Source organism: Bos javanicus, chromosome 25 (genome assembly GCF_032452875.1).
Source record: "Bos javanicus breed banteng chromosome 25, ARS-OSU_banteng_1.0, whole genome shotgun sequence".
Classification (NCBI taxonomy): domain Eukaryota; kingdom Metazoa; phylum Chordata; class Mammalia; order Artiodactyla; family Bovidae; genus Bos; species Bos javanicus.
In genome coordinates, this window is record NC_083892.1 from 14,367,621 (window position 1) to 14,393,912 (window position 26,292).

Below are 26,292 nucleotides of genomic sequence, written 5' to 3' on the forward strand. Positions count from 1 at the left end.
TTTGGAAATTTCTACATTTAATAAACTCCTGCTGCTGCTGTTTATTTAAAGTGTGAACTAGTTTTGTTTTTGTTATTTTTTAGAAGTAATACATGCAGAGTGAAAAAATTCAGACAGTGCAAAGGAAATAAAACAAAAGCTAGTAGTCCCCTTCCTCTCACCAGCTTCAGCCCGACCCCCTGGAGATAGTCACTCTCCATGTTAACAAAATGTTAGCTTTTGTTGTTCTTGTCTCCTGCTAAGAAAATGTCCCTGCCTGGACAAGCATCTATATCCTCTTCGATACTAATTTTAAATGGCAATAGGGGTACATGTACATGACAAAAATTGCAAACAGTACATTTTCTATGTACACAGATGCGTCTGCACTGAAATTCAGATTCTTGGCTATTCATGTCGCCTACAGGCTATAGGACTCAGCCTCAGTTTCTATATCTGTAAGATGGGTTCAACTGTTCTCTAGGCCGAGATGTAAAGCACTTAGATCAGTCCTGGCACATGCTACTAAGAACCTTAACCAGCCCCCAGTCTTTCTGTTTCCATAGAAAGTAGAAGGCAGCACACATATCATCACTTGCTTCACGTCTTCACTCAGAGGTCATCTTGGCCCAGAGCCCTTCCCTGTCCACCTGTTATAGGAGGAGCATCCAGCGCCCACCGCAATCCTCTGTTTCCCTGACTCTTCATCAGGGCGTTTGTTGTCTAGGCATACATAGAGTTGTTTGTTTAGTAGCTACCTCTTGTAGTAGAATGAAACTGAGAATGGAAACCTTATTTACCTCTGAAGGGTATTGACACATAGGAATCTCATGATTAAGAATTGTCCATTGAGCCATAGAAACCTGCTGGTTGTAAGTTATTGAGACAGTTGAATGGGGAAACAGATGTTCAGGCCCTGGGGAACAGCGTGGTCCTGGTAGGTCCTCATTACTGGACAGCATCAGAGCGACTCCACTCCCCGATGCTGGTGACACTGATCAGCAGTTCAAGTTCACAGTCATACCCCCCGCCTGTTGTCTGCCCATCCTCCTCTCGGCAGCTTCCGTCCTGTCTTGAGGTCGGCAAGCTGGGTCCTAGGGAGGGTTATTTCTGTTGCCTCCTTAGACCCAAACAACAACAACAACAACTACTCAGGCCCCAGCCAAGTATCTGTGAAGCTGTGTCGGCCAGGCCGGGGCTGTAGGGGTAGCACCGCAGAGACCCTGGGTCTAGCAGAGGGGACAACCGGTACCCAGGCACTCCTGGGACAGCACAGCTGAGCTGAAGGGGCGGTTAGCATCCCAGCAGATGGTGTGAGGTCTTGCCTGAAGCTGGCAGGACTGTGACGGCTTCTGAATCTGACCTAGCTAAGGGGAGTGATGGTGTCCCTGGACATCCATAGAATGTTTGGGATGGACCAGAATAAACCCAAGGGCGTGGTAGGCAGAACAGTGGCTTCCGCACAGATGGCTATAACAAATCCCCTGAACCTGTGAATGTGTTACGGTTACGTGGCCAAAGGAATGAAGATGGAGCTAGGGTTGCTCATCAGCTAACCTTGAAAATGTGCCATCGTCTTGGGTTATCTGGGTGGGCCCAGGGTAATCACCAGGGTCCTTATGAAGTGGAAGAGGGAGACAGAAGAGAGAACCGGAGAGATGGCAGCCTGAGGAGGACCTGACCTGACCCTGCTGGCTTTGAACAAGGAAGAATGGGCTGTCAGCAAGGAAAGTGGTCGGCTTCCGGGAGCTGGAGAAGGTGAGGGAATGGATCCTCCCTGAGAGTCTGCAGAAGGAATTCAGGTCTGACAACACCTTGACTTTAGCCTGGTCAGACCTATTTCAGATTTCTGACTTCTAGAACTATGGGATGAAAAAAAAAATCGTGTTGTTTTAAACCATGATGTTTATGGTATAAATAATTTGCATCAGCAGTTGTAGGACACTGTTACAGGTAATTGGTTCTGAACTTGATGGTGTTTGGATACGTTCACATGTTCTTGGCCTAGATAACCTGTGGGTATAGGCATGTGCTCCAGAAAATCCTGTTAAAATTCTTACATTGCCCATCACTAGGAGTCGTTGTCAGGGATGGGGCAACTCAATAGTCAAGCTTCCTAGGTTTGAGCCCCAGCCTCATCCCTTACAAACTGTGTGATCTCAGGCAAATTATTTAACTTCTCTGTGTCACAGTTTCCTCTTTCACCAAATGAGGGTCAAAATAGAACCTGCCTTCTGTGTAATCATTAAGAATAAATGAGTTTATTCACATGAAGTGCAGGGAAGCAGTGCCTGGCATATAGTTAGTGCTCAGTTAGAGCTAGGCGGTATTATTATCAATACATTGTCATATTGAGTATAACGCTATAAACTTCATTTATTTTTATTACTGATGTAAGAATTAAGGTTAGTGACAATAGCTCTTTATCAAGTGTTAATATATGACACTGAGCCCTGGACCCAGAGCTATCAGTTCAGTTCAGTTGCTTAATCATGTCTGACTCTTTGGGACCCCATGAATTGCAGCAAGCCAGGCCTCCCTGTTCATCACCAACTCCTGGAGTTCACCCAAACTCATGTCCATCGAGTTGGTGATGCCATCCAGCCATCTCATCCTCTGTCGTCCCCTTCTCTTCCTGCTCCCAACCCCTCCCAGCATGAGAGTCTTTTCCAATGAGTCTTTTCCACTCTTCGCATGAGGTGGCCAAAGTATGAGTTTCAGCTTTAGCACCAGTCCTTCCAAAGAAATCCCAGGGCTGATCTCCTTCAGAATGGACTGGTTGGATCTCCTTGCAGTCCAAGGGACTCTCAAGAGTCTTCCCCAACACTACAGTTCAAAAGCATCAATTCTTCGGCTCTCAGCCTTCTTCACAGTCCAACTCTCACATCCATACATGACCACTGGAAAAACCATAGCCTTGACTAGATGGACCTTTGTTGGCAAAGTAATGTCTCTGCTTTTGAATATGCTATCTAGGTTGGTCATAACTTACCTTCCAAGGAGTAAGCGTCTTTTAATTTCATGGCTGCAGTCACCATCTGCAGTGATTTTGGAGCCCCAAAAATAAAGTCTGACACTGTTTCCACTGTTTCCCCATCTATTTCCCATAAAGTGATGGGACCAGATGCCATGATCTTCGTTTTCTGAATGTTGAGCTTTAAGCCAACTTTTTCACTTTCCTCTTTCACTTTCATCAGGAGGCTTTTGAGTTCCTCTTCACTTTCTGCCATAAGGGTGGTGTCATCTGCATATCTGAGGTTATTGATATTTCTCCCGGCAATCTTGATTCCAGCTTGTGCTTCTTCTAGCCCAGCGTTTCTCATGATGTACTCTGCGTATAAGTTAAATAAACAGGGTGACAATATACAGCCTTGACATACTCCTTTTCCTATTTGGAACCAGTCTGTTGTTCCATGTCCAGTTCTAACTGTTGCTTCCTGACATGCATACAGGTTTCTCAAGAGGCAGGTCAGGTGGTCTGGTATTCCCATCTCTTTCAGAATTTTCCACAGTTTATTGTGATCCACACAGTCAAAGGTTTTGGCATAGTCAATAAAGCAGAAATAGATATTTTTCTGGAACTCTCTTGCTTTTTCGATGATCCAGCAGATGTTGGCAATTTGATCTCTGGTTCCTCTGCCTTTTCTAAAACCAACTTGAATATCTGGAAGTTCACGGTTCATGTATTGCTGAAGCCTGGCTTGGAGAATTTTGAGCATTATTTTACTAGCGTGTGAGATGAGTGCAAAATTATAGGAGATAAGTATTCTTAGCCATCCTATCTTTTTGCCTTTTCATTACTGATCATGGGGTTCTCAAAGCAAGAATACTGAACTGGTTTGCGATTCCCTTCTCCAGTGGACCACGTTTTGTCAGAACTCTCCACCATGACCTGTCTGTTTTAGGTGGCCCTGCTGGCTCATGGTTTCATTGAATTAGACAAGGCTGTGGTTCATGTGACCAGTTTGATTAGTTTTCTGTGATTGTGGTTTTCATTCTGTCTGCCGTCTGATGGATAAGGATAAGAGGCTTATGGAAGCTTCCTGATGGGAGAGACTGATTGAGGGGGAAACTCAGTTCCAAATTGGGAAAGGAGTACATCAAGACTACAGTCTACTATTGTCACCCTGCTTATGTAACTTACATGCAGAGTACATCATGCGAAATGCCAGGTTGGATGAAGCACAAGCTGGAGTCAAGATTGCTGAGAGAAATATCAGTAACCTCAGATATGCAGATAACACCACCCTTATGGCAGAAAGCGAAGAAAAACTAAAGAGCCTTTTGATGAAAGTGAAAGAAGAGAGTGAAAAAGCTGGCTTAAAACTCAACATTCAGAAAACTAAGATCATGGCATCCAGTCCCATCACTTCATGGGAAATAGATGGGGAAACAGTGGAAACAGTGTCAGACTTTATTTTTGGGGGGTTCAAAATCACTGCAGATGGTGACTGCAGCCATGAAATTAAAAGATGCTTGTTCCTTGGAAGAAAAGCTATGACCAACCTAGATAGCAAATTGAAAAGCAGAGACATTACTTTACCAACAAAGGTCCATCTAGTCAAAGCTATGGTTTTTCCAGTAGTCATATATGGATGTGAGAATTGGACTATAAAGAAAGCTGAGCACTGAAGAACTGATGCTTTAGAACTGTGGTATTGGAGAAGACTCTTGAGAGTCCTTGGATTCCAAGGAGATCCAACCAGTCAATCCTAAAGGAAATCAGTCCTGAATATTCATTGGAAGGACTGATGCTTAAGCTCCAATCCTTTGGCCACCTGATGCAAAGAGCTGACTTATTGGAAAAGACCCTGATGCTGGGAAAGATTGAAGGCGGGAGGAGAAGGGGACAACAGAGGATGAGGTGGTTGGATGGCATCACCGACTTGATGGACATGAGTTTGAATAAACTCCGGGAGTTGGTGATGGACAGGGAAGCCTGGCATGCTACAGTCCATGGGGTCACAAAGAGTCAGACATGACTGAGTGACGGAACTGAAATGATTCTTAGCTGTAGTCATAAGTGAGGCTTAGAGAGGTTAAATAACTTTTCTAAGGTCACACAGCAAACAAAGAAGAAAACTGGACCTGTAAGAAAAGGGACAAGGGGACAGTTAGTTTTGAGCGGAAGGAAGGAGGGGTGATGAGAAAAGAGAATAGGAAGAAGAATGAATTCCAGAATTTCAGCTGAACAGCTTATAAATAATAGTAAGAGTTAATATTTATTAGGGCTTTTTATGATTCCCTGTGAAGGAGATGATAGTACCTCCATTTTGCTGGTGGGCTTTTTGAGCCTGAGAGAACAGCAACCTACCCAGCAGTATGCTACTAGTAACGGTGTATCTGCGGCCTAAATTCACTTGTGTCAAATTCTGAATTGTACTGTTGAATAAAAGTTGACGAAGTGGATCAGAACTTGTATTACTAGGATGATTTGTGTTGCAGGTGAGAGTAAATTTCTTTCAAACTTGTGTAACAGTTGAATTTATTGGAGAGATTCACTGGGAGGGCATGCTGCAGGTGATGCATGATCCAGCAGCCCACAAAACACCGAGCTCCACTTTCTTTCATCTCTGCCTTTCATGACATCGGCTTCATTTTCACACGTGCCCTAGTGGTGCCACCCCTTCCCTCCACTGCCGACTCTTGATACTTTCCTTATAAATGGCTGTTGTTCAGTTGCTCAGTCTTGTCCGACTCTTTGTGATCCCATGGACTGCAGCACATTAGGCTTCCCTGTCCTTCACCATCTCCCGGAGCTTGCTCAAACTCATGTCCATGGAGTCAGTGATGGCTCAGTATAAAATGGCTAAGACACCTGTAAACCCCATATCCTCACTCTGTATCACTGGGGACAAGGGAACATGTGTCCTTGCAGTGATTGGATTGATTTGGACCACATTCTGGAGCTGCTGATTAGCAGACTTATTCCCTGGAGCTTTGCCCTAAGCATGTGGCTGACCAAAGGATTTGTGTAAGAACAAGAGCTCCCGCTATTATCAAAGAAGGGAAAATATGTGTGGGCCTTGGACAACTCATATCCACTGCAGCATGACTTTTGGGAAAATGTCTTATCTTGCCTCGGTTTCCTTATCTGTGCAATGGGGATAACAGCAGTGCTACTTCTCCTGAGGGCCGAGTGATGAGCATGGCCCATGGTGCTCAGAACATGCTGGCTTTGAGTGGGGTAAGCGAGGTAAGAGTACCACGTGATACCACACAATAGAAGTTTTATGAACTCCCAAAGTTTGTGGTCTCAGCAGGCTTGGAGCGTGTTCCACAGATCCTTGAATTTCAACGCTGGGGAGAGAGGGACATAAAAGGGTGACGAATATGTCTTGTGAAGAAAAGCCTCAGTTGCAGAGATCGGGGGTGCCTTTCTTTCTCTAAGATTTTCTTGGACCAGAGCCCTGGAAATGCAGAGCCTGGGCCAGTGCTGATGTTCATGTTCTAGACTGCGTCTCCCATCACTGAACTTTGTTTCCCAGTGGTGGAGCTGACTGTGGTTCAGATCATAAACTCCTTATTGCCAAATTCAGATTTAAATTGAAGAAAGTAGGGGAAACCATAGACCAGGTATGACCTAAATCAAATCTCTTACGATTATACAGTGAAAGTGACAAATAGATTCAAGGGATTAGGTCTAATAAGAGTGCCTGAAGAACTGTGGGCAGATGTTCCTTACATTGTACAGGAGGCAGAGATCAAGACCATCCCCAAGAAAAAGAAATGCAAAGAGGCAAAATGGTTGAGGAGGCCTTGCAAATAGCTGAGAAAGTAAGAGAAGCTAAAGGCAAAGGACAAAAGGAAAGATATACCCATTTGAATGCAGAGTTCCAAAGAATAGCAAGGAGAGATAAGAAAGCCTTCCTCAGTGATCAAATGCAAAGAAATAGAGGAAAACAATAGAATGGGAAAGACTAGAGATCTCTTCAAGAAAATTAAGGTACCAAGGGAACATTTCATGCAAAGATGGGCTCAATAAAGGACAGAAATGGTACGGACCTAACAGAAGCAGAAGATATTAAGAAGAAGTGGCAAGAATACACAGAAGAACTGTACAAAAAAGATCTTAATGACCCAGATAACCCCAATGGTGTAATCACTCACCTAGAGCCAGACACCCTGGATTTCAAAGTCAAGTGGGCCTTAGGAAGCATCATTATGAACAAAGGTAGTGGAGGTGATGGAATTCCAGTTGAACTATTTCAAGTCCTAAAAGATGATGCTGTGAGAGTGCTGCACTCAATATGCCAGCAAATTTGGAAAACTCAGCAGTGGCCACAGGCCTGGAAAAGGTCAGTTTTCATTCCAATCCCCCCAAAAAGGCAATGCCAAAGAATGTTCAAACTACTGCACAATTGCACTCATCTCACACGCTAGCAAAATAATGCTCAAAATTCTCCAAGCTAGGCTTCAACAGTACATGAACCATGAGCTTCCAGATGTTCAAGCTGGATTTAGAAAAGGCAGAGGAACCAGAGATCAAATTGCCAACATCTGCTGGATCATCGAAAAAGCAAGAGAGTTCCAGAAAAGCATTTACTTTTGCTTTATTGACTATGCCAAAGCCTTTGATTGTGTGGATCATAACAAACTGTGGAAAATTCTTCAAGAGATGGGAATACTAGATTACCTTACCTGCCTCCTAAGAAATCTGTATGCAGGTCAAGAAGCAACAGTTAGAACTGGACATGGAACAGCAGACTGGTTCCAGGTTGGGGAAGGAGTAAGTCAAGGCTGTATATTGTCACCCTGCTTATTTAACTTATATGCAGAGTATATTATCTGCATGAGAAATGCTGGACTGGATGAAACACAAGCTGGAATCAAAATTTCCCGGAGAAATATCAATAACCTCAGACACACAGATGACACCACCCTTATGGCAGAAAGTGAAGAACTAAAGAGCCTCTTGTTGAAAGTCAAAGAGGAGAGTGAAAAAGTTGGCTTCAAACTCAACATTCAGAAAACTAAGATCATGGCATCCAGTCCCATCACTTCATAGCTAATAGATGGGAAAACATTGGAAACAGTGTCAGACTTTATTTTTGGGGGCTCCAAAATCACTGCTAGTGACTGCAGCCATGAAGTTAAAAGATGCTTGCTCCTTGGAAGAAAAGCTATGACCAACTTAGACAGCATATTATAAAGCAGAGACATTACTTTGCCAACAAAGGTCTGTCCAGTCAAAGCTATGGCTTTTCCAGTATTCATATATGGATGTGAGAGTTGGACTATAAAGAAAGCTAAGTGCTGAAGAATTGATGCTTTAGAACTGTGGTGTTGGAGAAGACTCTTGAGAGTCCCTTGGACTGCAAGGAGATCCAACCAGTCCATCCTAAAGGAAATCAGTCCTGAATATTCATTGGAAGGACTGATGCTGAAGCTGGAAACTCCAATCTTTTGGCCACCTGATGCGAAGAACTGACTCATTGGAAAAGACCCTGATGCTGGGAAAGATTGAAGGCGGGAGGAGAAGGGGATGACAGAGGATGAGATGGTTGGATGACATCACTGACTCTATGGCCATGAGTTTGGGCAAGCTTTGGGAATTGGTAATGTACAGGGAAGCCTGGTGTGCTGTAGTCCCTGGGGTCACAAAGAGTCGGACCCAACTGAGCGACTGAACTGAACTGATGGAAGCTCAGCAGAATCAGGGCAGTGTTCCAACCAGCTTGATTTCTGGAACTCCCTGTGTGAGGAGGCAGAGACCCTAGGGAGGAAAACTAGGGTTAGCTGTCGTCTCTGAGATTGGGGGCAGCAAGTAGCTGGTGGTCTCCATGAATCCTCCTTCCTTAAGCCTTTTAATGGCCCTCAGCATTCCCTGTTTCCCCCGGAAACCCTTAGTAGAGGGGATCCCAGTGCCTGTCTCCAGGAGTTATCAAGGGCATCGGGGCAGGGATCAGTTTCCTTGGACAGTTGTTGTTCAGTCACTAAATCTTGTCTGACTCTTTCTTGACCCCATGGGCTGTAGCCCTCTAGGCTCCTATGTCCATGGGATTTCCCAGGCAGGAATGCTGGAGTGAGTTGCCATTTCCTTCTCCAGGGGATCTTCCCCACCCAGGGATTGAACCCTGGCCTCCTGCATTGGAAAGCAGATTCTTCACCACTGAGCCACCAGGGAAGCCCCCTTTGGACAAAGAATTCATCAGAGACCTGGCCAGTGAGGAACACACCAGAGGCCCCTGACCTTGTTACATCACTGCTGTGACAGTTGTGGTCAGGGCCACTATTGGTGGGTGTCCGTGGAGGTAGTGCAAGTTCAAGGTCACGGTCAAATTTCCTCTTCTCAAGTCCCGCCTCCTTCCTCCTCTGCCCTCTCAGTCAGGGCTGGCCATCTGGCTCTGGGGAGGAAGCTGCCTTCTGAAGAATAAACCCAAACCCCTTCCTTTGCTAAGCATTTCTCCGACCTCTCCTTCCCCGGAGTTCTGTGTCCTCGGGTGCTCCCGAGTTTCCGCTTGCTCACTTCCAAACTCGAATTTTTCTTTGTCTTTGAAGCTTTTTAATGCTAGGCAGCGCTGAGGGTGGCGGTGGTGATTATTATTAATTATTGGTCTGCAGCTAATAGCCACCACTTACTACCTCTAGACCATGCCAGCTGGTACAAAGCACAGACCCGTTTGATAGTTCTTCCAGGCCTGCATGTTTTTCCCTGGCCACATTGGTAAGGAGATGGAGGCTTGGAGACATTAAGTGACCCGCCCAGGTGCAACTGTGGTCAGCGCCTGACTTTTAATCCACATCCATCTGACCAGAAAGCCAGGGTCATAGTCAAGTTCTACCTGGATGGATTGTTTCCTGAAAAACAAAGTAGCAAATAATGCTGGGGACGGGAGGCATGGTTTGGGTCATTTGTTTACTTAGTAACCTCTGGGTCCCTGCTAGGTGAGGAGGAGAAGAGTCAGAAGTCCTGGCAGGACAGATGTACTGATGGACAAGTAAGTCATCATTGCAGTGTTGGGGGGCTGTTCTCATAGTTTGGAGAGTGAGGCTGCTCTTTTTTTTTTTTTTTAAATAATTTTGTTTATTTGTTTTGGCTATGCTGGGTCTTTGTTGCCGCTTTTCTCCAGTTGCAGTGAGCGGGGTCACTCTCTAGTTGCGGTGCCTAGACTTTTCACTGTGGAGGCTTCTCTTGTTGCAGAGCCACGGGTTCTAGGCAGGTGGGCTTCAGGAGTTGCGGCTCCCGGGCTCTAGAGCTCAGGCTCAGTAGTTGTGGTGCGTGGGCATTAGTTGCATCACAGCCTGTGTGATCTTCCTGGATCAGGGATCAAACCTGTGTCTCCTGAATTTCAGGTGGATTCTTTGGCACCCCACTCCAGTACTCTTGCCTGGCAAATCCCATGGATGGAGGAGCCTGGTAGGCTGCAGTCCATGGGGTCGCTAAGAGTCGGACACGACTGAGCGACTTCACTTTCACTTTTCACTTTCATGCATTGGAGAAGGAAATGGCAAGCCACTCCAGTGTTCTTGCCTGGAGAATCCCAGGGACAGCAGAGCCTGGTGGGCTGCCGTCTATGGGGTCACACAGAGTCGGACACGACTGAAGTGCCTTAGCAGCAGCAGCAGCTTTACCACTGAGCCACCAGGAAAGCCCAGGAGAAAGGCTTCTTAAAGGAGGTGTCTCTGAGTTGGATTTTGAAGGATGAGTAGGAGTTTGTTACTATGAAAAGGCAGGAAGAGTATCTAGAAAGACATATCCCAAAGCATCAATCATTGGATCAGCAATTGGGGAGTGCATTAAAGGCGGGGACCACAGGCCTTCCTAAATCTCTAGTTCCTTGAATGGTGCCTGACACAGGCTTGATAAATGCTTCTTTGAATGAATAGCCAAGTTAACACATTGGGAAATGGGGTGGGAGAAATTGTAGAAGAAACAGATGGAGCTTGAATGTGGATGTGGAAGGGCTCATGAAGCAAGCAAGGATTGGCTCTGAAAGGTGATGGGAAACTATTGGAGGTTGTTACCCAGGGGAGATGGGTGTTCAGATCTGTCCCATTTAATAACTCATAGGTATTTAAGCCTATGGTTTTTCCTCTTAGGAGAAGAAACTGCTTTTAACACACAAAGTGGCAAAATCTTCAGTTTCATTTATCATTAAGAAGAAAGGAAGTGAAGCTACAGGGAGATATTTTCCACTATCAGATTGGCAGAGATCAAAAGCTTATAATATACTGTAGTTTGGGAAGCAATGACCCTGGTACTTTGTGTGGTGCAGAATAAACTGATGATACCCATTGGATTCAGCAACTGTTTAAATTTTAAATGCATACACCCTTTAATCCAGCAGGTCCACGTCTAGAAAGTTATCTTACAAATATGCTTGCTTTGTGTGAAATGAGGCACTTCCTAAATTTATTCACTGCTTCATTGTAAGAGCAGCCTAGTGCCCCGTTAGCTGATTATATAAGGTCAAGCCCATCCATATGAGGAAAGACAAAACAGCTGGAGCAAAGGATGAGGAAATGTGCAGAGTAGAATAATCTCTCTGATCTGTTCTTAAGAGATGAAAGGATGGTACAGAACAGGGTATGGAGTATGTTTCTCTCCATTTGATTACAGAAGATATGTATTTATTTTTGTTATAGATGCATAAAATGTTTCCTGGAAGGATACAGAAGAAATGGATGGTGTCGCCTCTAGAGAGAGGGACCAGTCTGGGACCAGGAGGGGGAGGTAGCTTGTCACTTCTACCCTTTGTTCAAAAGAAATGAAGTTAAACTAGCAAGAATAAAGCAGATCTCTGGCACTGACAGAGATCGGTTTCTAATATTAAGGGGAAAAAAGTGAGGTGCCAAACAAGTATGTATTATGGCACCTTCAGGGGAAACAAAGTAGATAAACTATATTTGGAAGAATAACGATATATTGTTAGCAATATAGGAGTTTTGCCTGTGGGGTAGGAAGGGAGAGCTTTGAGTTCAGGGAGCAAGACTTATTTTTCACAGTGTACCATTTTGGGTAGTTGGGGAAAGTTTAGCACAGAAATGTGTTACCTATTAAAAGTAAATTAATACGAAGAGAGGCCAAGTGGACACATTGGGAAATGGGGCGGGAGAAATTGTGGAAGAAACAGATGGATGAATGCCTGGGTGGACAGGTGGGTGGATGGATGCATGAATCAGCAGGTGGGTAGGTGGGTGGGTGGGTCCTTGGATGGGTACATGGGTAGAGGAGGTAGGTGGGTGGATAGATAGGTAGATGGATGAATGACTTGGTGCCTGGGTGGTGGGTGAGATGAGTGGATAATTATATCTGGATGCATGTATAGATGTATAAGATAGAAAATGTATTTGGCTGTGGTGGGGAGGACTAGGTGAGGCCCAGAGGGTCTGGAAGCAGGGTGTGGCTAGCAAGCTACTGTAGCAGTCCAGTCAAGGAATAACTGGGGCAAGGATCAGGTGATTAAAATGTCTCATATATGAACCAAGCTTCTTATAGACATAGAGAAGCGAAGTGAAAGTCGCTCAGTTGTGTCCGACTCTTTGTGACCACATGGACTTAGTCCATGGAATTCTCCAGGCCAGAATACTGGAGTGGGTAGCCTTTCCCTCCTCCAGCGTATCTTCCCAACCCAGGGATCGAACCCAGGTCTCCCACCTTGAAGGCAGATTCTTTACCAGCTGAGCCACCAGGGAAGCCCTTCCTACAAGGGAAGTTATATATATAATTCTATATTAAGTTTCGGTATTGTTTTCTTAGTACAAAGGCAAATTCCTTTGGAATGAGTTTTTTCTGGCCAGAATCTGCTTTGATTATAATAACCACCAACAGTTAAATCCCCCTTTTCACCATCATCTTAAGAATTTTAGGTGTGAAATCAGTTAAAATAATTAGTCTTTGATATAAACTGCTCCTCTCCATGATCAGATAAATTATTTCCAAGGCTGTCTTCCAAGTGCCCAAGTCTACAGAGGCATGAACTTTGTCCTTTTTAGGGTTTCTTTGTGTCTAGAAGTTTCCTAGCTAAATTCCTTTGTCTGTGTTGACCTTTTAAAGTTTATTTTTCAATAATTCCTTGTTCTTGGTTCTGGAAAAATAACCATTTATATCATAGAATAATTATACCTCTGAAGAACCAGTTTGGGTACTTACTTAATACTAGATCTTTGTCTCTCTGTTTTTAAAGTCAAGTCTTTTCTTTTTCTTCTTCCTTTTTTTTTTTCTTTAACCATCTTAACCATTTTTAAACCTAGATAGTGTGTTAAAAAGGAGAGACATCACTTTTCTGACAAAGGTCGGTATAGTCAAAGCTTTGGTTTTTCCAGTTGCCATGTATGGATGTGAGAGTTGGACCATCAAGAAGGCTGAGTGCTGAAGAATTGATGGTTTTGAATTGTGGTGCTGGAGAAGATGTTTGAGAGTCCCTGGGACAGCAGGGAGATCAAACCAATCAATCCCAAAGGAAATCAGCCCTGAATATTCGTTGGAAGGACTGATGCTAAAGCTGAAGCTCCAATATTTTGACCCCCTGATGGGAAGAGCCTACTCACTGGAAAAGACCCTGATGCTGGGAAAGATTGAGGGCAGGAAGAGAAGGGAGCGGCAGAGGATGAGCTGGTTGGATGGCATCACTGACTCAGTGGACGTGAGTTTGAGCAAACTCTGGGAGATAGTGAAGGACAGGGAAGCCTGGTGTGCTGCAGTCCATGGGGTTGCAAAGAGTTGGACATGACTGAGCGACTGAACAGCAGCAACCAGTTTTAAGTGTACATCTCAGTAGCATTAAGTATGCTTGCATTGGTACACATCTAGATCTCTTTTATAAAGCTCAGAACATAGATTTTGATTGATCATCAAATGTAAAATGGTCCACTTATTCCCATTACTTTCTATTCTGTAATGTTCTTTGATGTGGCTTTAAAGCTTGCATGGAGTTTTAAGAATCCAGGTTCCTTGGAGTTCCTTGGTGGTCTCTCTTAATCTGATTCTGGGAAGGCTGTTGAAATCAGAGGTGTCTGGAGAGCAGATATCCAGTGGTGGGGAGACAGTGCTGTGGGGAGGGGGCTGCACGGGGACTGGCCGCTGGACGGCATGAACCTTACCCAAAGACTGGCTCCTCCCTAGTTCCTCCCATTGGCTGTGAAGCGGGAATCTGGGCCCAGTGCTGCCAGACTTTCTGGTTTTTTATTTTTTAGAGAGACACTGTAAATCCAACTTTTATGTGAAATTTCCTCATTTTTAAGTGTTGGCAGCTAAACTGAGATTTTTTTTTAAAAGGCATGTTTAAAGTACCAACAATAACTGCAGATCATCTCTGTGGGCCTAGTCAGCCTGGGAATCACCTGTTTCAGACCTCTAATTTTATCCCGCCTAATTATGGTAGAGATAGGAAATTGAAACCTCTGGATAGGGTAATACCTTTCCCCAAAGTCATATAACAAACAGTTCAGTGGTCAGATCAGGGCTTGAGTTAAAATTTCCATTACAGAAGTCTGAAGGCTGGTTGAAGTTTTTTTCTTGGGCAGATAATACCTGCTCTATTTATGTATGTGTTTATCTTTTTACCTATTTGGCATTGTCTCTTATGCAATACAGGTGGCTTCTTAAAAAGATAAAAGTAAGACAGATTTGTTTCTCAGCCAGGATAACTTTGTGGTTAAACGCAGGAACTCCAGAATCGAATTGCCTGAGTCTGAGTCAGGCTCCAGGTCTTACCAAATAATGGGGTAGGTACTGTGAGATACTGGGCAAATCACTGAACCTCTCTGTGCTATAGTTTTCCCTTCTAAGAAAGAAATGATAAAGTAATTATAGAACTAAAGGAGATAATACATACAAAGAACTTAGAATAGGGCCTAGAACACAGAACTGCAATTTGGGTATTATCTATGGTGGTGGTGCTGTTGGTGGTCATGCTGCTGATGGTGGTGCTGCTGATGGTGGATGATGGCGATGCTGATGCCAGTGACAAAGATGGTGGTGCTGATGATGGTGGATGATGGCGATGCTGATGCCAGTGATAAAGATGGTGGTGCTGATGATGACCGCTATAGTGATGCTGATGGTGCTGATGAAAGTGATCATGATGTGATCACTGTCATGCCATCACTGATGCATTGATACAGTGATATGGGGATCATAGGGATGATAAAGAAGAAAATATTAGAAAGCTCTTAATTCACAGGATTGTAAAGTAGGCATGATTTATGTGATTAAAGGATGAGTCGATTTATAGGAGAATACCCTTAAGGATTCCTTTAAGTGGTGGTCTCCATCTTTTGTACAATAATGGAACCTGCCCATTATTGTCTCAGGAACTTACCTGTGAGGGAAGGTGAGACATAACTTTCGTTTGTCATTCTTTGTTTGAAGTCTTTCTGGCTACTGATCTTTCCAGTTTGCCTGTTCTGCCTGGGAGGGCATCCTAGTTCCTAAACCCCACAGCAGGTAGCTTTGAACTCTACGCAGGCCCCTGGTCCACACTCCTGAGGGCGTCCTGTTTACCTGGGCCTGTGTTTGTGTCCGCAGGAGTGGAATGTCACGTGGAACACCAGCAACCCCGACTTCACCAAGTGCTTTCAGAAGACCGTCCTCGTGTGGGTGCCTTGCTCTTACCTCTGGGTCTGCTTCCCCTTCTACTTCCTCTATCTCTCCCACCATGACCGGGGCTACATTCAGATGACACATCTCAACAAAGCCAAGACTGTAAGTCTCGTGGGGTTTTATTATGATGTGCGTGCGTATTGGGGGGTGGGGTGTGTCCTGTGGTAGGGAAGACTGCTTGTGATAACTGACATGTTCCTTCTGCTTAATTCCCCTGAGCTGCCTTTTACTAGGACACAGAATAATAATGTGGTGAATAAAGCCCGGGGCTCTGAATTCAGACGTGGGTTCAGATGTTGGCATTGCCACTTATTAGCTATATGACCTTGAGCAAATTTCTTTCTTCTTCCAGTTTTATTGAGATCTAACTGACAAACAGCACTGTATTAAGTTTAAGTGTACAGCACAATGATTTGACTTACATAGGTCATGAAGTGATTATCGCAGTAAATTTAATGAACATGCACCATCCCATATAGATACAAAATTAAAGAAATGGGAAGAAATTTTTTTTTTAAGAATTTTTTTTCCTTGAGCAAATTTCTTAACCTCCCTGAGCCTCAGTTTCCCCATGATTGCAGTGGGGGTGATATAATCTATCTCACAAGATTATATGGAGGTCTTCCTCCCTGACCAAGGATGTCTTTTTAATTAAAAAAAAATTTTTTTTAATCTTGAAATAGTTTCAAACTGCAGAAAGGTTGCAAGGATAGTATTAAATACTCCCTCAGCCCTGAATACCCATTATTTATAGTCACCGATTTTTAACATTCTGCCACATTTAACATTTTAGCATCTTCTTACTCTCTTTGCTCTCTCCGTATACACACAGTATTTATTTTTTTCTGAATTATTTGAGAAAAGCTAGCATCCACCATGCCTCTTTGCCCCTTCTTCAGTGTATGTTTTATCGAAAAAAGGATATTCTGTTATGTAACAACAGCACAATTAAATGTAGGAAATGTAACGTGGACACAATACTTTAAAAGCAAAAATAAAAACTACTATGTATATTCCACTTTTGTCCCTTGCCAAAAGGAACAAGGATGCTTGTCCTTTCTAGCATCCCCTCCTCCTCCCCCCAATTCAGGGTCATTCATTGCACTTAGTCACACTGTTTCTTTATTTTTCTGTTATTTTGGAAGAACTTTTCACCATTTTTTGTTTTTTTTTTTTTTATCATGCTGACATATTTGGAGAACATGGGCCAGTTAATTTAGAGTCAGTTTCTCAACTTGGGCTCTTGGGACCATGTGTTCTCACGGTTTGATTCACTAATGCCTGTCTGGCTGGAGAACTACAAAAGGGCCACGGGGTCCTTCTCTGGGGTACATCTAAGGTCACGTGGTATCCATATGCCCCTCATTGATGGGCTTAATTTTGGTCATCTGGTCAGTGAGTCTGTTTCTCCACTCTACAGGTGCTGGTATGCCCCTTGTAAGAAAGAGCTTTCTGGGGGAGACACATGAAGGGCATGTATATATCCTGTATGTGTGTGTGTGTGCATTCCACTTTCTCCTCTTAGCATGTGTCTCTCTGTCCTTTATTAAAGCCCCATTTCCCGAGATTGATTTCCATAAGCCCTTGGCAAACAGGTAGACTTGAATGATTTTACCGAAGCTGTCCCCTTGCCTGTGATACCGTTGGTCAGACCACATTCCAAGCCCATCTCACCATGCTGTCTGCTCCCCTGTCTTCAGCTGGATCTGGTGTCTTCCTCTTAGACCTCTGGCAGCACTTTGTACTTTTCATGGAGAGCAACCTCTCCCTTTAACGTGTAAACCAGAGGACTTCCCTGGTGGTCCAGTGGCTAAGACTCCGTGCTCCCAGGGCAGGGGACCCTGAGCTCAATCCCTTAGGGGAACTAGATCCCACATGCCACAACTAAGGCAAGGCACAGCCAAAGAAATAAAAATATTTTTTAAAAAACTGTAAGATTTTGTCTGTGCCTTGCTGAGAAACACTCTAGTAACTTCTCATCCTAGGGAGTAAAACCTGGACGTCTGCTCAGTGGCCCAGCTTCATGTGGCTCCAGGCTCCTCTTAAGCCACCTCCTGTCACACCCACGGCTCATGCCACAGCAGGCATGAACCTGCTGAACACATTTCTGCCTCAAGACCTTTGCACTTGCTTTGCCTTCTACCCGAATTGTTCTCTCCCTCAAGTAGTCACCGTTGGCTCTTCACCAGATGTCACCTGATGGGAGAGGCCTTCTCTGACCACCCTATCTTATCTGTTTTATTTCTTCTTCCTGATGGCTCAGACGGTAAAGAATCTGCCTGCAAGGCAGGAGACCCAGGTTCCATCCCTGGGTTGGGAAGATCCCCTGGAGAAAGGCATGGCTACCCACTCCAATATTCTTGTCTGGAGAATTCCGTAGATGGAGGAACCTGGGGGTGGGCAGCTACAGTCCATGGTTTCATAAAGAGTCAGGCACCACTGAGAGACTAACACTTTCACTTTTCACGCCACTCGTTCCTCTCTAGCGTTATACTGTGTATTTTTCGGTTCGTCTCTTGCCTGTTCTATCCACTGGAATCACAGCTCCGTGAAAGCAGTGACTTCTGTCTGTTTTATTCATCATTCTATCCTTCACATCTGTGGCCCATAGGAGGCCCCAGTAAATTTTGGTTGGCTTAATATTGTTGGATGAATGGCCATCGTGTGAGGGCCCCCATGTAGTTCATGGATGTCGATAAGTCAGAGACTTGAGTCTTCAGGTGCTGGGGAGAATAGGACAGACAGAGTCATGGCTGGGGTCCAGAGGAGACACAGACCAGCATGGGACGGCATGGATACTGGCTCACCCTGCCTAGGACTTGACTGGATCCCAGAGGATGTATACTGTGTCTGAAGACCACAGGCAATGGTTAGGGGGTAGCCGGTTCCTCCGAGGCTGAGCTTTTTGCAGGGATGCTGGGGGAAGTTCCAGGGCTGTCCATTGTAAGATGTGCGTGTACTTCTCTTCCAGGCCTTGGGGTTTTTGCTATGGATCGTCTGCTGGGCAGACCTCTTCTACTCTTTCTGGGAAAGAAGTATGGGCAAGCTCCTGGCCCCAGTGTTCCTGGTCAGCCCAACCCTCTTGGGCATCACCATGGTAAGTAGTGGCCGCCATTTGAAAATGAGAAGATCTTACAGTAGAAATACGGGTGTCTTGGGTGAATTTGGTTTGGTCTTGATGGGAGGAGGGAGGAAAGGATGATGGAACTTAGGCGTAAAGAATGAGCAGGATGTTAAAGTTGAAGGGGCTAGAGATAGGGAGGATCCAGTGGCGAGACCAGCACGTGCAAGTGTCCTGGGGTCAGAGCAGGGGAGACTGAGCGTTGGCCGGTGTGGCTGGGGCAGAGGCAGTGAGGAGGGGCGCAGGGGCACTGGAAGGGCAGGGGGCTGACTCTGAAGGACCTTGAGCTGCAGGGTGAGCGGGATTTGCCTTGTTTTTCAGTCCCAGAGTTGGGTTTCCAGACCTTTTCTGTGCCACACACCCCTTTCTTCTTTGCCAGTCTGGTCTCAGAATAGTGTTCTTAAAATCATCAAACACACAGGCTTGTGGAGGAAACCAGTCATACACACATATGTGTATGTATGAAGATCTTAATGAGGTCCATTTATGTTTTTACTTGAGGTTTATTTTGCATAGGGTAAAATTCACTTTTTTCCTTGAACCGTTGATGAGCTTTGATAAACCGATACTGTCAGGTAAGCACCATGCCCACAATGGAGATTCACAGCAACACAACAATTCATAGCCCCCCGAAACCTCCCTCATGCTGCCCTTGCCCTCCCCCACTCCCGCTATATTTTCTGCCCCTGTGACTTTGCCTTTTCCAGAAAATCATGTGCATGGAACCATGCAGGCTGGGGCAGTTGGAGTCTGACTTCTCAGCCTCTGCTGTTCCAAAGACCTTTATTTTATTTTATTTTTTTCCACAATTGTTCAGTGTGTTTGATTGTATGGACTGTATAGATTCTTCAGTTGCAGGACATTTGGGCTGGGAAACCAGTTATCTTTAATCACAGTTTGCAAAAGAGTAAACAGCAAAAATATGGGCTTCTTTATCAGTGCATCTCAACTCAGGGTCCACCAGCAGGTGTGAGACCTCCTTAGTTTCCAGACAGCAGCCCGGTGTCCACGGTAGCTGGAGGAGAGGCCTTTCGCTTTTTGTCTTCGGGTGTGACTTCTAGTGGTGACGGAGCCCCGGGCACTGCTGGTGCCATTGAGCTTTGTTGCTTTCCGTTGTCATTGGTGGTGCTGATGAGGGAAAGCGAAGCTATGATTGTTTCCCGTCTGAGTTCATGGACCCCCTGGCTTCTATCCAGAGCCTCATGGACCCTGGGTTAAAACCCCTCACCCGAAAGGGAAAGGTGTGGCATGGCAGGCTGTGCTTATTTAAGAGCTGAGCGTGGTGAGAATGGGTTGTGAGCAAGAGTGGAAGCTGGGAGGCCAGTAGGGGCCCAGGGGCACCTGGGCCAGGGGCATGGAGGCTGAGACCAGAGTGAGTGGTGGGTCAACTGAGGGTGGCCTTGGTGGCAGAGCCAGGTGTGTTGCTGATGGAGAGCTGCAGGGAGGGAAGGAGACGAGAGGACCGGGGATGAGAACAGACATCCAGGTTTCTGGCAGCTGGGGGCTGAGGGGCAGTGCTGTGGGTGCCCATAGCTCCTTGGGAGTCGGGTTCATGACTGTGGCCAGCATTGGGGTCTGCCTTCAGAGGGCTGTCTGCAGAAGGGCAGGGGCATCTCCTTCTTTCAAGGAAAAGTGGTTTCATCGTTCTTTCTCCTCCATCACTGAGTCACATGTAAAACGGAAGTCATAGCTCAGGGTACCAGGAAATGAATCCACCCCCCCCACCCCACCATCATTCTAATGAAGTTCCGTGAAGACAACTATGTATCTGTCTGTAGCAGGTTGAGTAAGTTTCCTGATCTGCAACCTGGGGCTGAAAACAGGTTGCACTGAGTCAGTGCAGGTGAGTGCGTCCTAGAGGCAGAGCAAAGAGAGGCTCAGTAAAGGAGAGTGGTTACCACTGCTGCCCGAGGCAGACGAGCCCACTGCATCAGGCTGGACTTCCTTCTCTAAAGCAGGGGGTGGCGCGCAGCCTGTTTTTGTAAATAAAGTTTTATTGGCAGGTGACCATAACCACTCTTCCCTGTCTCATGGGAGGCTGCTTTCATGCTACACTGCAGATGGGAGTAGTTGTGAAAGAATCTCCATGGCCCACAAATCCTAAAATATTTACTCTCTGGTCCTTTAAGAAAAAGCGTGCTGATTTCTGTGATAAACTGAGCTCCCTGCCCGTGCCACCCTCTCTCTTCCCGCCCCCAACTTTTCCATCCCTTCCTGGATCTTGTTACATTCTCATGGCTTTCGAGATGAATACTGTTGTCAACTCCGTTTTGCAGATGAGGCAGCAGAGGCTCAGAGAGGTTTGGTGACACGCCCAAGGTCACCCAGCGAGGCGAGAGCAGAGCTGGGACTGGAGCCAGGCCATTCTGCTACCACCGTCCTGGGGGCAGCCCTCCTCTGGGCCCTGCATCTGCCAGGCCCCAGACTGGGGAGGCCGTGGGGACCCGACCTTCTCCTGACAACTCTTGTCGCATGCTTTTCTCTTCCAGCTGCTTGCTACCTTTTTAATTCAGATTGAGAGAAGGAGGGGAGTCCAGTCCTCAGGGATCATGCTCACTTTCTGGCTTATAGCCCTACTGTGTGCCCTTGCCATCCTGAGATCCAAAATCATGACTGCCTTAAAAGAGGTAAGTGTGACCTCGTTCCATGTCTTCCTTTAGCAGTGCCCGGGAGATGCCTGTTCCTTCTGTTCCATGGTTTCTCGCATGGAAACCATGCATTTCCTTGGGAACCAGAGAATGGCTACCACATGGGTCCAGCTTCTTCCCTGGGGATTTCCCTTCCCCCCATGCAACCTTAGTTCTAGAATCTTCTTTCCTCCAAGCCCCATTTGTCTGTGCCTCTGTCAGGGGCAGGAGCAGCAGGCAGATGCACACCATACTTTGAGCCTCTGTCAGTGGTGACAGCCGAGCAGGTCTGCTCTCTGTGTGTTTCGTCTGGAATGCAGCTGTGTGGGGAGTGGTGTTTGCAGGGCGACTGCCCCTGGGGGGCCCTGGACTAGTTCCCACGTTGCGTTGGTGTCACTCCGGCTGGGAAGTGGCCCTTGTTGCTGCTCCTAGGAGTCGTGAAGAGCGGGTCATTTCAGACTGTCCCGCTGTTCCCTGCCTCCTTCGGGCTAATCGGAAGCTGGCATTAGGCAAAGCAAGGAGGAGGGACCAAACGTTTATTGAGCACCTACAATGTACCTTTCAGCGGTCTTTAATAGTGATGGCAGCTGCCATTTGTTGAGTTCGTGTTTTCAGAGTGCTAGGTCGGGGACTGAGTCTTTTTCGTGAATAATCTTACTGTCATCTCACAGTCACCCTGGCAGGGTGTCTCAGCCTCAGCAGGGATTGGCGTTTGGGGCCCGAGTTTTCCTTTTGTTTTGGGGGAGGGCTGTCCTGTGCTTTGCAGGATGTTGAGGGGCCGTGGCAGTAGCCCTCCCACCCCTGAACAGAAATGTCTCCAGAAACTGCCAGATGTTCACTGGAAGGCAAAGTCACCCCTCCTGTTGAGAGCCACTGGTCTGTTTGTCGGTGGGGAAACTGAGGCACAGACAGGTTAAGTAAGCTGATCAAGCCCCATGGCCATGGCCAGTGTGAGCTGAGCCAGGCCTTGAAGGTAGGTCTGATCCACTCCCAAGCCTGGGGCTCCTCTCCATGTCAGCTGCCCTGACCAGGCAGAGTGGACCACACCATGATGTAAACACCTGTCTTCTGTTATCTTGAAGGGGCGATAACCCGGAAGATAACCCGCCCCCTGCAGCTGCTGCTAGAAAGTGATCTTTTCTCCTTCTCCTCCTTCCCCTCCTGTGCAGGATGCCCGAGTTGATGTCTTTCGTGACGTCACCTTCTACATTTACTTTAGCCTTGTGCTGATCCAGCTCGTATTGTCCTGCTTCTCCGACCGCTCGCCCCTGTTCTCCGAAACCATCAACGACCCCGTAAGTGTGATCACAGATGAGCACAGAGACACGCATGTGTGCATGTGGGTGTGTGCAGAAGACACAGTATAGCTTACACTGATATGAGCCAGTACCGTCCACCTGGGAGCTCATCCTGTCTTCCCCAAACACTTGGCCATAGGTAACGTCTTCCTCCCTGCTTTACCAATGGAAAAACCAAGCCGCAGACGTGGCTGGAGGGTACTTAAGGAGGGTGTCCCATTCCTAGTTGTAAACAGCTGTGTCTTCCAGCCCATTTGGTGGGCATAGTGGTTTTAGACAGTACGAATGAACATTTAAATATCAGGAAATTCCACAGGCGTTCTTAACTGTCCAGGTTTTCTAGAAAAGTGTTGTGGCAGCGTCAGTGCCGTTATTCCACATGCAAGCGGTCGGCCAGCGCTGAGGCACGTGGCCCTGGTTTCCTGCCGTGGTCCTCAGTGCTCCCTGGTGTGTTAGACAGTCTTGCTCCTCTCACCTGCGTATGTGCCTGGCCCCTGGAGGATTTGAGTTTGAGACCCTTGGTCTCCTGCATCAGTTTGAGGAAAATCCTGCTTGTGCAGAAGGGTATCAGTGGGCAGGGTAGGGTGGCCGCTCTTCTGTTGGTGGGAGGAACGTGGCTGTTCATCACCCTGGTCCTCCTCCTTTCTTCCTCCCCACTTCCCTCCATGCCATTTCCCTTCCTCCTCCCCCGCACTCCCTTCTTCCATCCAGGCTGAGTGCCAGGCTCTGACCTGGGCACAGGGCTGTAGAAGTGAATAAAGCAGAATTCTTGCCACTTGGAGCTCATGTTTTCATGGGCAGGGGCACAAACAGTAGCCCAGTGCCCAAGTATATATATCCTACCAGTTAGGTGGTGGTTAAAGCTGTGAAGAAAAACGCAAAGAAAGGCGGGGGAGATGATGGTTGGGGGTTGTGTGTGGTTTTGATAAAAGCAATCAGGGAAGCCCACCTTACCCGATCCCCCTCACTGGAGCAGAGACCTGAAGGAGCGAGGGAGCCAGGCAGGCAGGTATCCAAGGGGATAGGTTTGAGGTGCAGAGGCCCTGGGGCAGGGCTGCCATGAATGTTGCCATCACAGCAGGAAAGGCCGGAGCAGCTGGAGCTGCAAGAGGCAGGAGGAGGCTGGGGATGGCCTCCAAGAGGTGGGACAGTCACTTCTGGGCCTGGTGAACTGTTTGGATTTTGTTCCAAGAGGGATGGGTAGCCTTTGGAGCAATCATCTGATGCATTGTTCATGGTTAGTCAGCTGCTAATGGGTGAAATTGCAGTAGGAGCAGTTTTTGGATGTGGTTCTGTGGGGTTTGGCCTGGACCTCAGCAAAAGGCTGTGGCTGCTTTTGTGGGCGATGAAAGGACCTGGGTGGGAGCATCAGCTCAGAGGAGGCAGTGATGCTCCAGTGTGAGCTTTAGAAACTGGGGAGCATGTCCCATCCTAGGAGAGGCCCTATTCTGCCATCTCCCTGCTCTAGGAGGAGCTGGATTGGAGAAATTAGCAAAGTGTGTGTGGGTGTGTGTGTGTTCATATGTGTGTTTATGCACATAGGTGTGTATGCGTGAGGTGTGTACATGTACATGTATGCATGTGGATGTGTTTGAATGTGCACATTTGTGTGTTTTTGTGGGTTTGTGTGTGTGTGTTGTGTACGTATAAAGTTCACAAGGGCAGCAGCCATGCGTGGGCACCAGGGAATCCGGCCCCTCCCTGGCACAGAGGAGAGGCTCAGATGTCTCTGGCTCTCATGTCTGCTGTTGATCGATGTTGATGTGCACGGGTGAGGGTAGATATCAGGCTCTTCTGTGGAGCTGGGGATCACAAGGAACAAGTCATAGCCCCCTGAGGGGCTGTAGACCCTGGGGTGCTCTGGGGTTAAACTGAGCCCGTGGGAGGCAGACAGGCCCACGTGCGGATCTTCCGATTCTTCAGGCTCGCTGTGGACTGTTGCTGATGCTTTATGGGGAATTACTGATTTCTGGTCCCCTCTGGGATCCAGATAAAATTCCTTTCCCTTCTCTCCTGGGTGTGTGCGCTCTGGGGTGACTCACAGAGCTGACTTCCTCCTCCCATTGAACTTCCTGCAGTTCCTGGGCGTGGGGCCTGCCCTGCCACCCTGGGGACTTAGAGCCTCAGTCTGATGGCATTGTGGTAACAGGAGGAGAGACTTGTTTTGGAGGCAGGCAGACCCTGGGCTTTAATTTCACTTGTGTCCCTTTATCCCTTCAGTAGATAATTCTTAGGTACTGGTTGTATATGGTGCTTGGTTCTGGGGACACAGCAGTGTGTGAAAAGATGTGGTCAGTGCCCTGCTGGGCTTATTTGTTACTGCCTAACACACCCACCCTGAATTTAGTGGCACAGGACGGCGACAGTCTTTCGTTAGGATGTTCCACAGGCCTGGGCATTGGCTGGGCTCAGCCGTGTGGTTCTCACTGAGGGTCTCTTCTGCAGTGGCCCTTGGATAGCAGCTGGAAGGCTTCCAGGCTCACAGGTCATGTGGTTAGTGCTGGCTCCTGGCTGAAGGCCCCACGTGATCTCCTCCCAGCTGCCTGGGCTTCCTTGCAGCCTGGCAGCTGGTCTGTAAGAGTGTGTATTCTGAGAGAGAGTGAACTCTAGACCTGGAGTGGCCAGGTCTCATTGTAGGACCAGCATGTGAGATGGCAGGTGATGCCTGGCTGTCTTTGAAAAATACTGTCTACCTCTCGCCCCCAGGGAAGCTTATCATCCTGTTGGCAGATCAGCCGACCATGACTGAGATAAAGACTGGGGATCAAGTTATGTGACTTTTGGATTTGACTTGGAGCGAGTCACTCCTCCTTAGTGTACCATCCTTGAAAACGGGTTGAGGCTCAGTTTGATGCCAGCTGCCCCCCACCACCCGCCACCCCGACCCACTCCCACCCCAGAGCCGAGGCCTGTGACCTGGGAGGAGGACATGTCAGGTGACACCTCTGCTGTCCCCTTGTCACTCTCTGGGCTGGCATCACAGTGGAGCCGGGAAGTGGGGCCGGTCCAGCCCCAATCCCTGTCCCGTTCTCCGAGCAGCCGTCACATGTCGCCTGTCCTCAGCGAGAGTGGTCAGCCAAGCCCAGGGTCAGGTGGGGCTGGCGGTGCCGGCCCGCTCCCCCTGCTGAGTCACCGAGCGCCGTCCTCCCCAGCTGGCCCCGTGCCCAATGCGTGACTCAGAGCCGTGTCCTGGCCCTGCTTCCTGGCGGGGCTGCTCCCCTCCGCATGCAGGCCTAGGGCCCAGGCCTCGGGGGCTTTCTAGGGCTCCTGCCTGTCCCCAGGGTTGGATCTTTTGATCTTCTGGCCCCGAGGCCACCACTTAGGGCGTGGGGTCAGGGTTGCCATCGGCAGTTGGGGGCATCAGGAGCAAATGTGGCAGGTAGTGGACCGCCTCCCCCCCCCCCCGCCCCCCCGCCGACTGCCACTTCTCACAGTGGGGGTCCTCAGACCGGCAGCATCAGCACCCCCACAGATGCACATTTGAAATGCAGAGTCTCAGGCCTGCCGAGTCCCGCTGAGTCAGGGTCTCGTTTTCACAACATCCCTGGCTGGTTCATGGTGGAAAAGCACCAGGTTAGCACATTCTTAAAAATTACTCAGCTCATTTGGTGGAAGAGGTGTTTTTATTCCTGTTTCATAAATATGGAATATTTTACACGGAGCATTTCAAACCTGCAGAAAAGTTGGAAGATACAGTGAGTACTTGCCATCTACCTGCCA

General features: G+C 47.3%; 1 protein-coding gene across 4 annotated transcripts in view; it reads left to right on the forward strand.

Annotated features, from left to right (window-relative positions):
• ABCC1 (ATP binding cassette subfamily C member 1 (ABCC1 blood group)) overlaps positions 1-26,292 on the forward strand; it is a 152,424-nt gene that overhangs the window by 33,026 nt on the left and 93,106 nt on the right. For all 4 annotated transcript variants that reach the window (XM_061401216.1, XM_061401214.1, XM_061401213.1 and 1 more), the window contains exons 2-5: positions 15,452-15,628; positions 18,498-18,623; positions 21,137-21,274; positions 22,444-22,569. In XM_061401216.1, the coding sequence (XP_061257200.1) occupies positions 15,452-15,628; positions 18,498-18,623; positions 21,137-21,274; positions 22,444-22,569 (567 nt within the window). The remainder of the gene's footprint in view (positions 1-15,451; positions 15,629-18,497; positions 18,624-21,136; positions 21,275-22,443; positions 22,570-26,292) is intronic.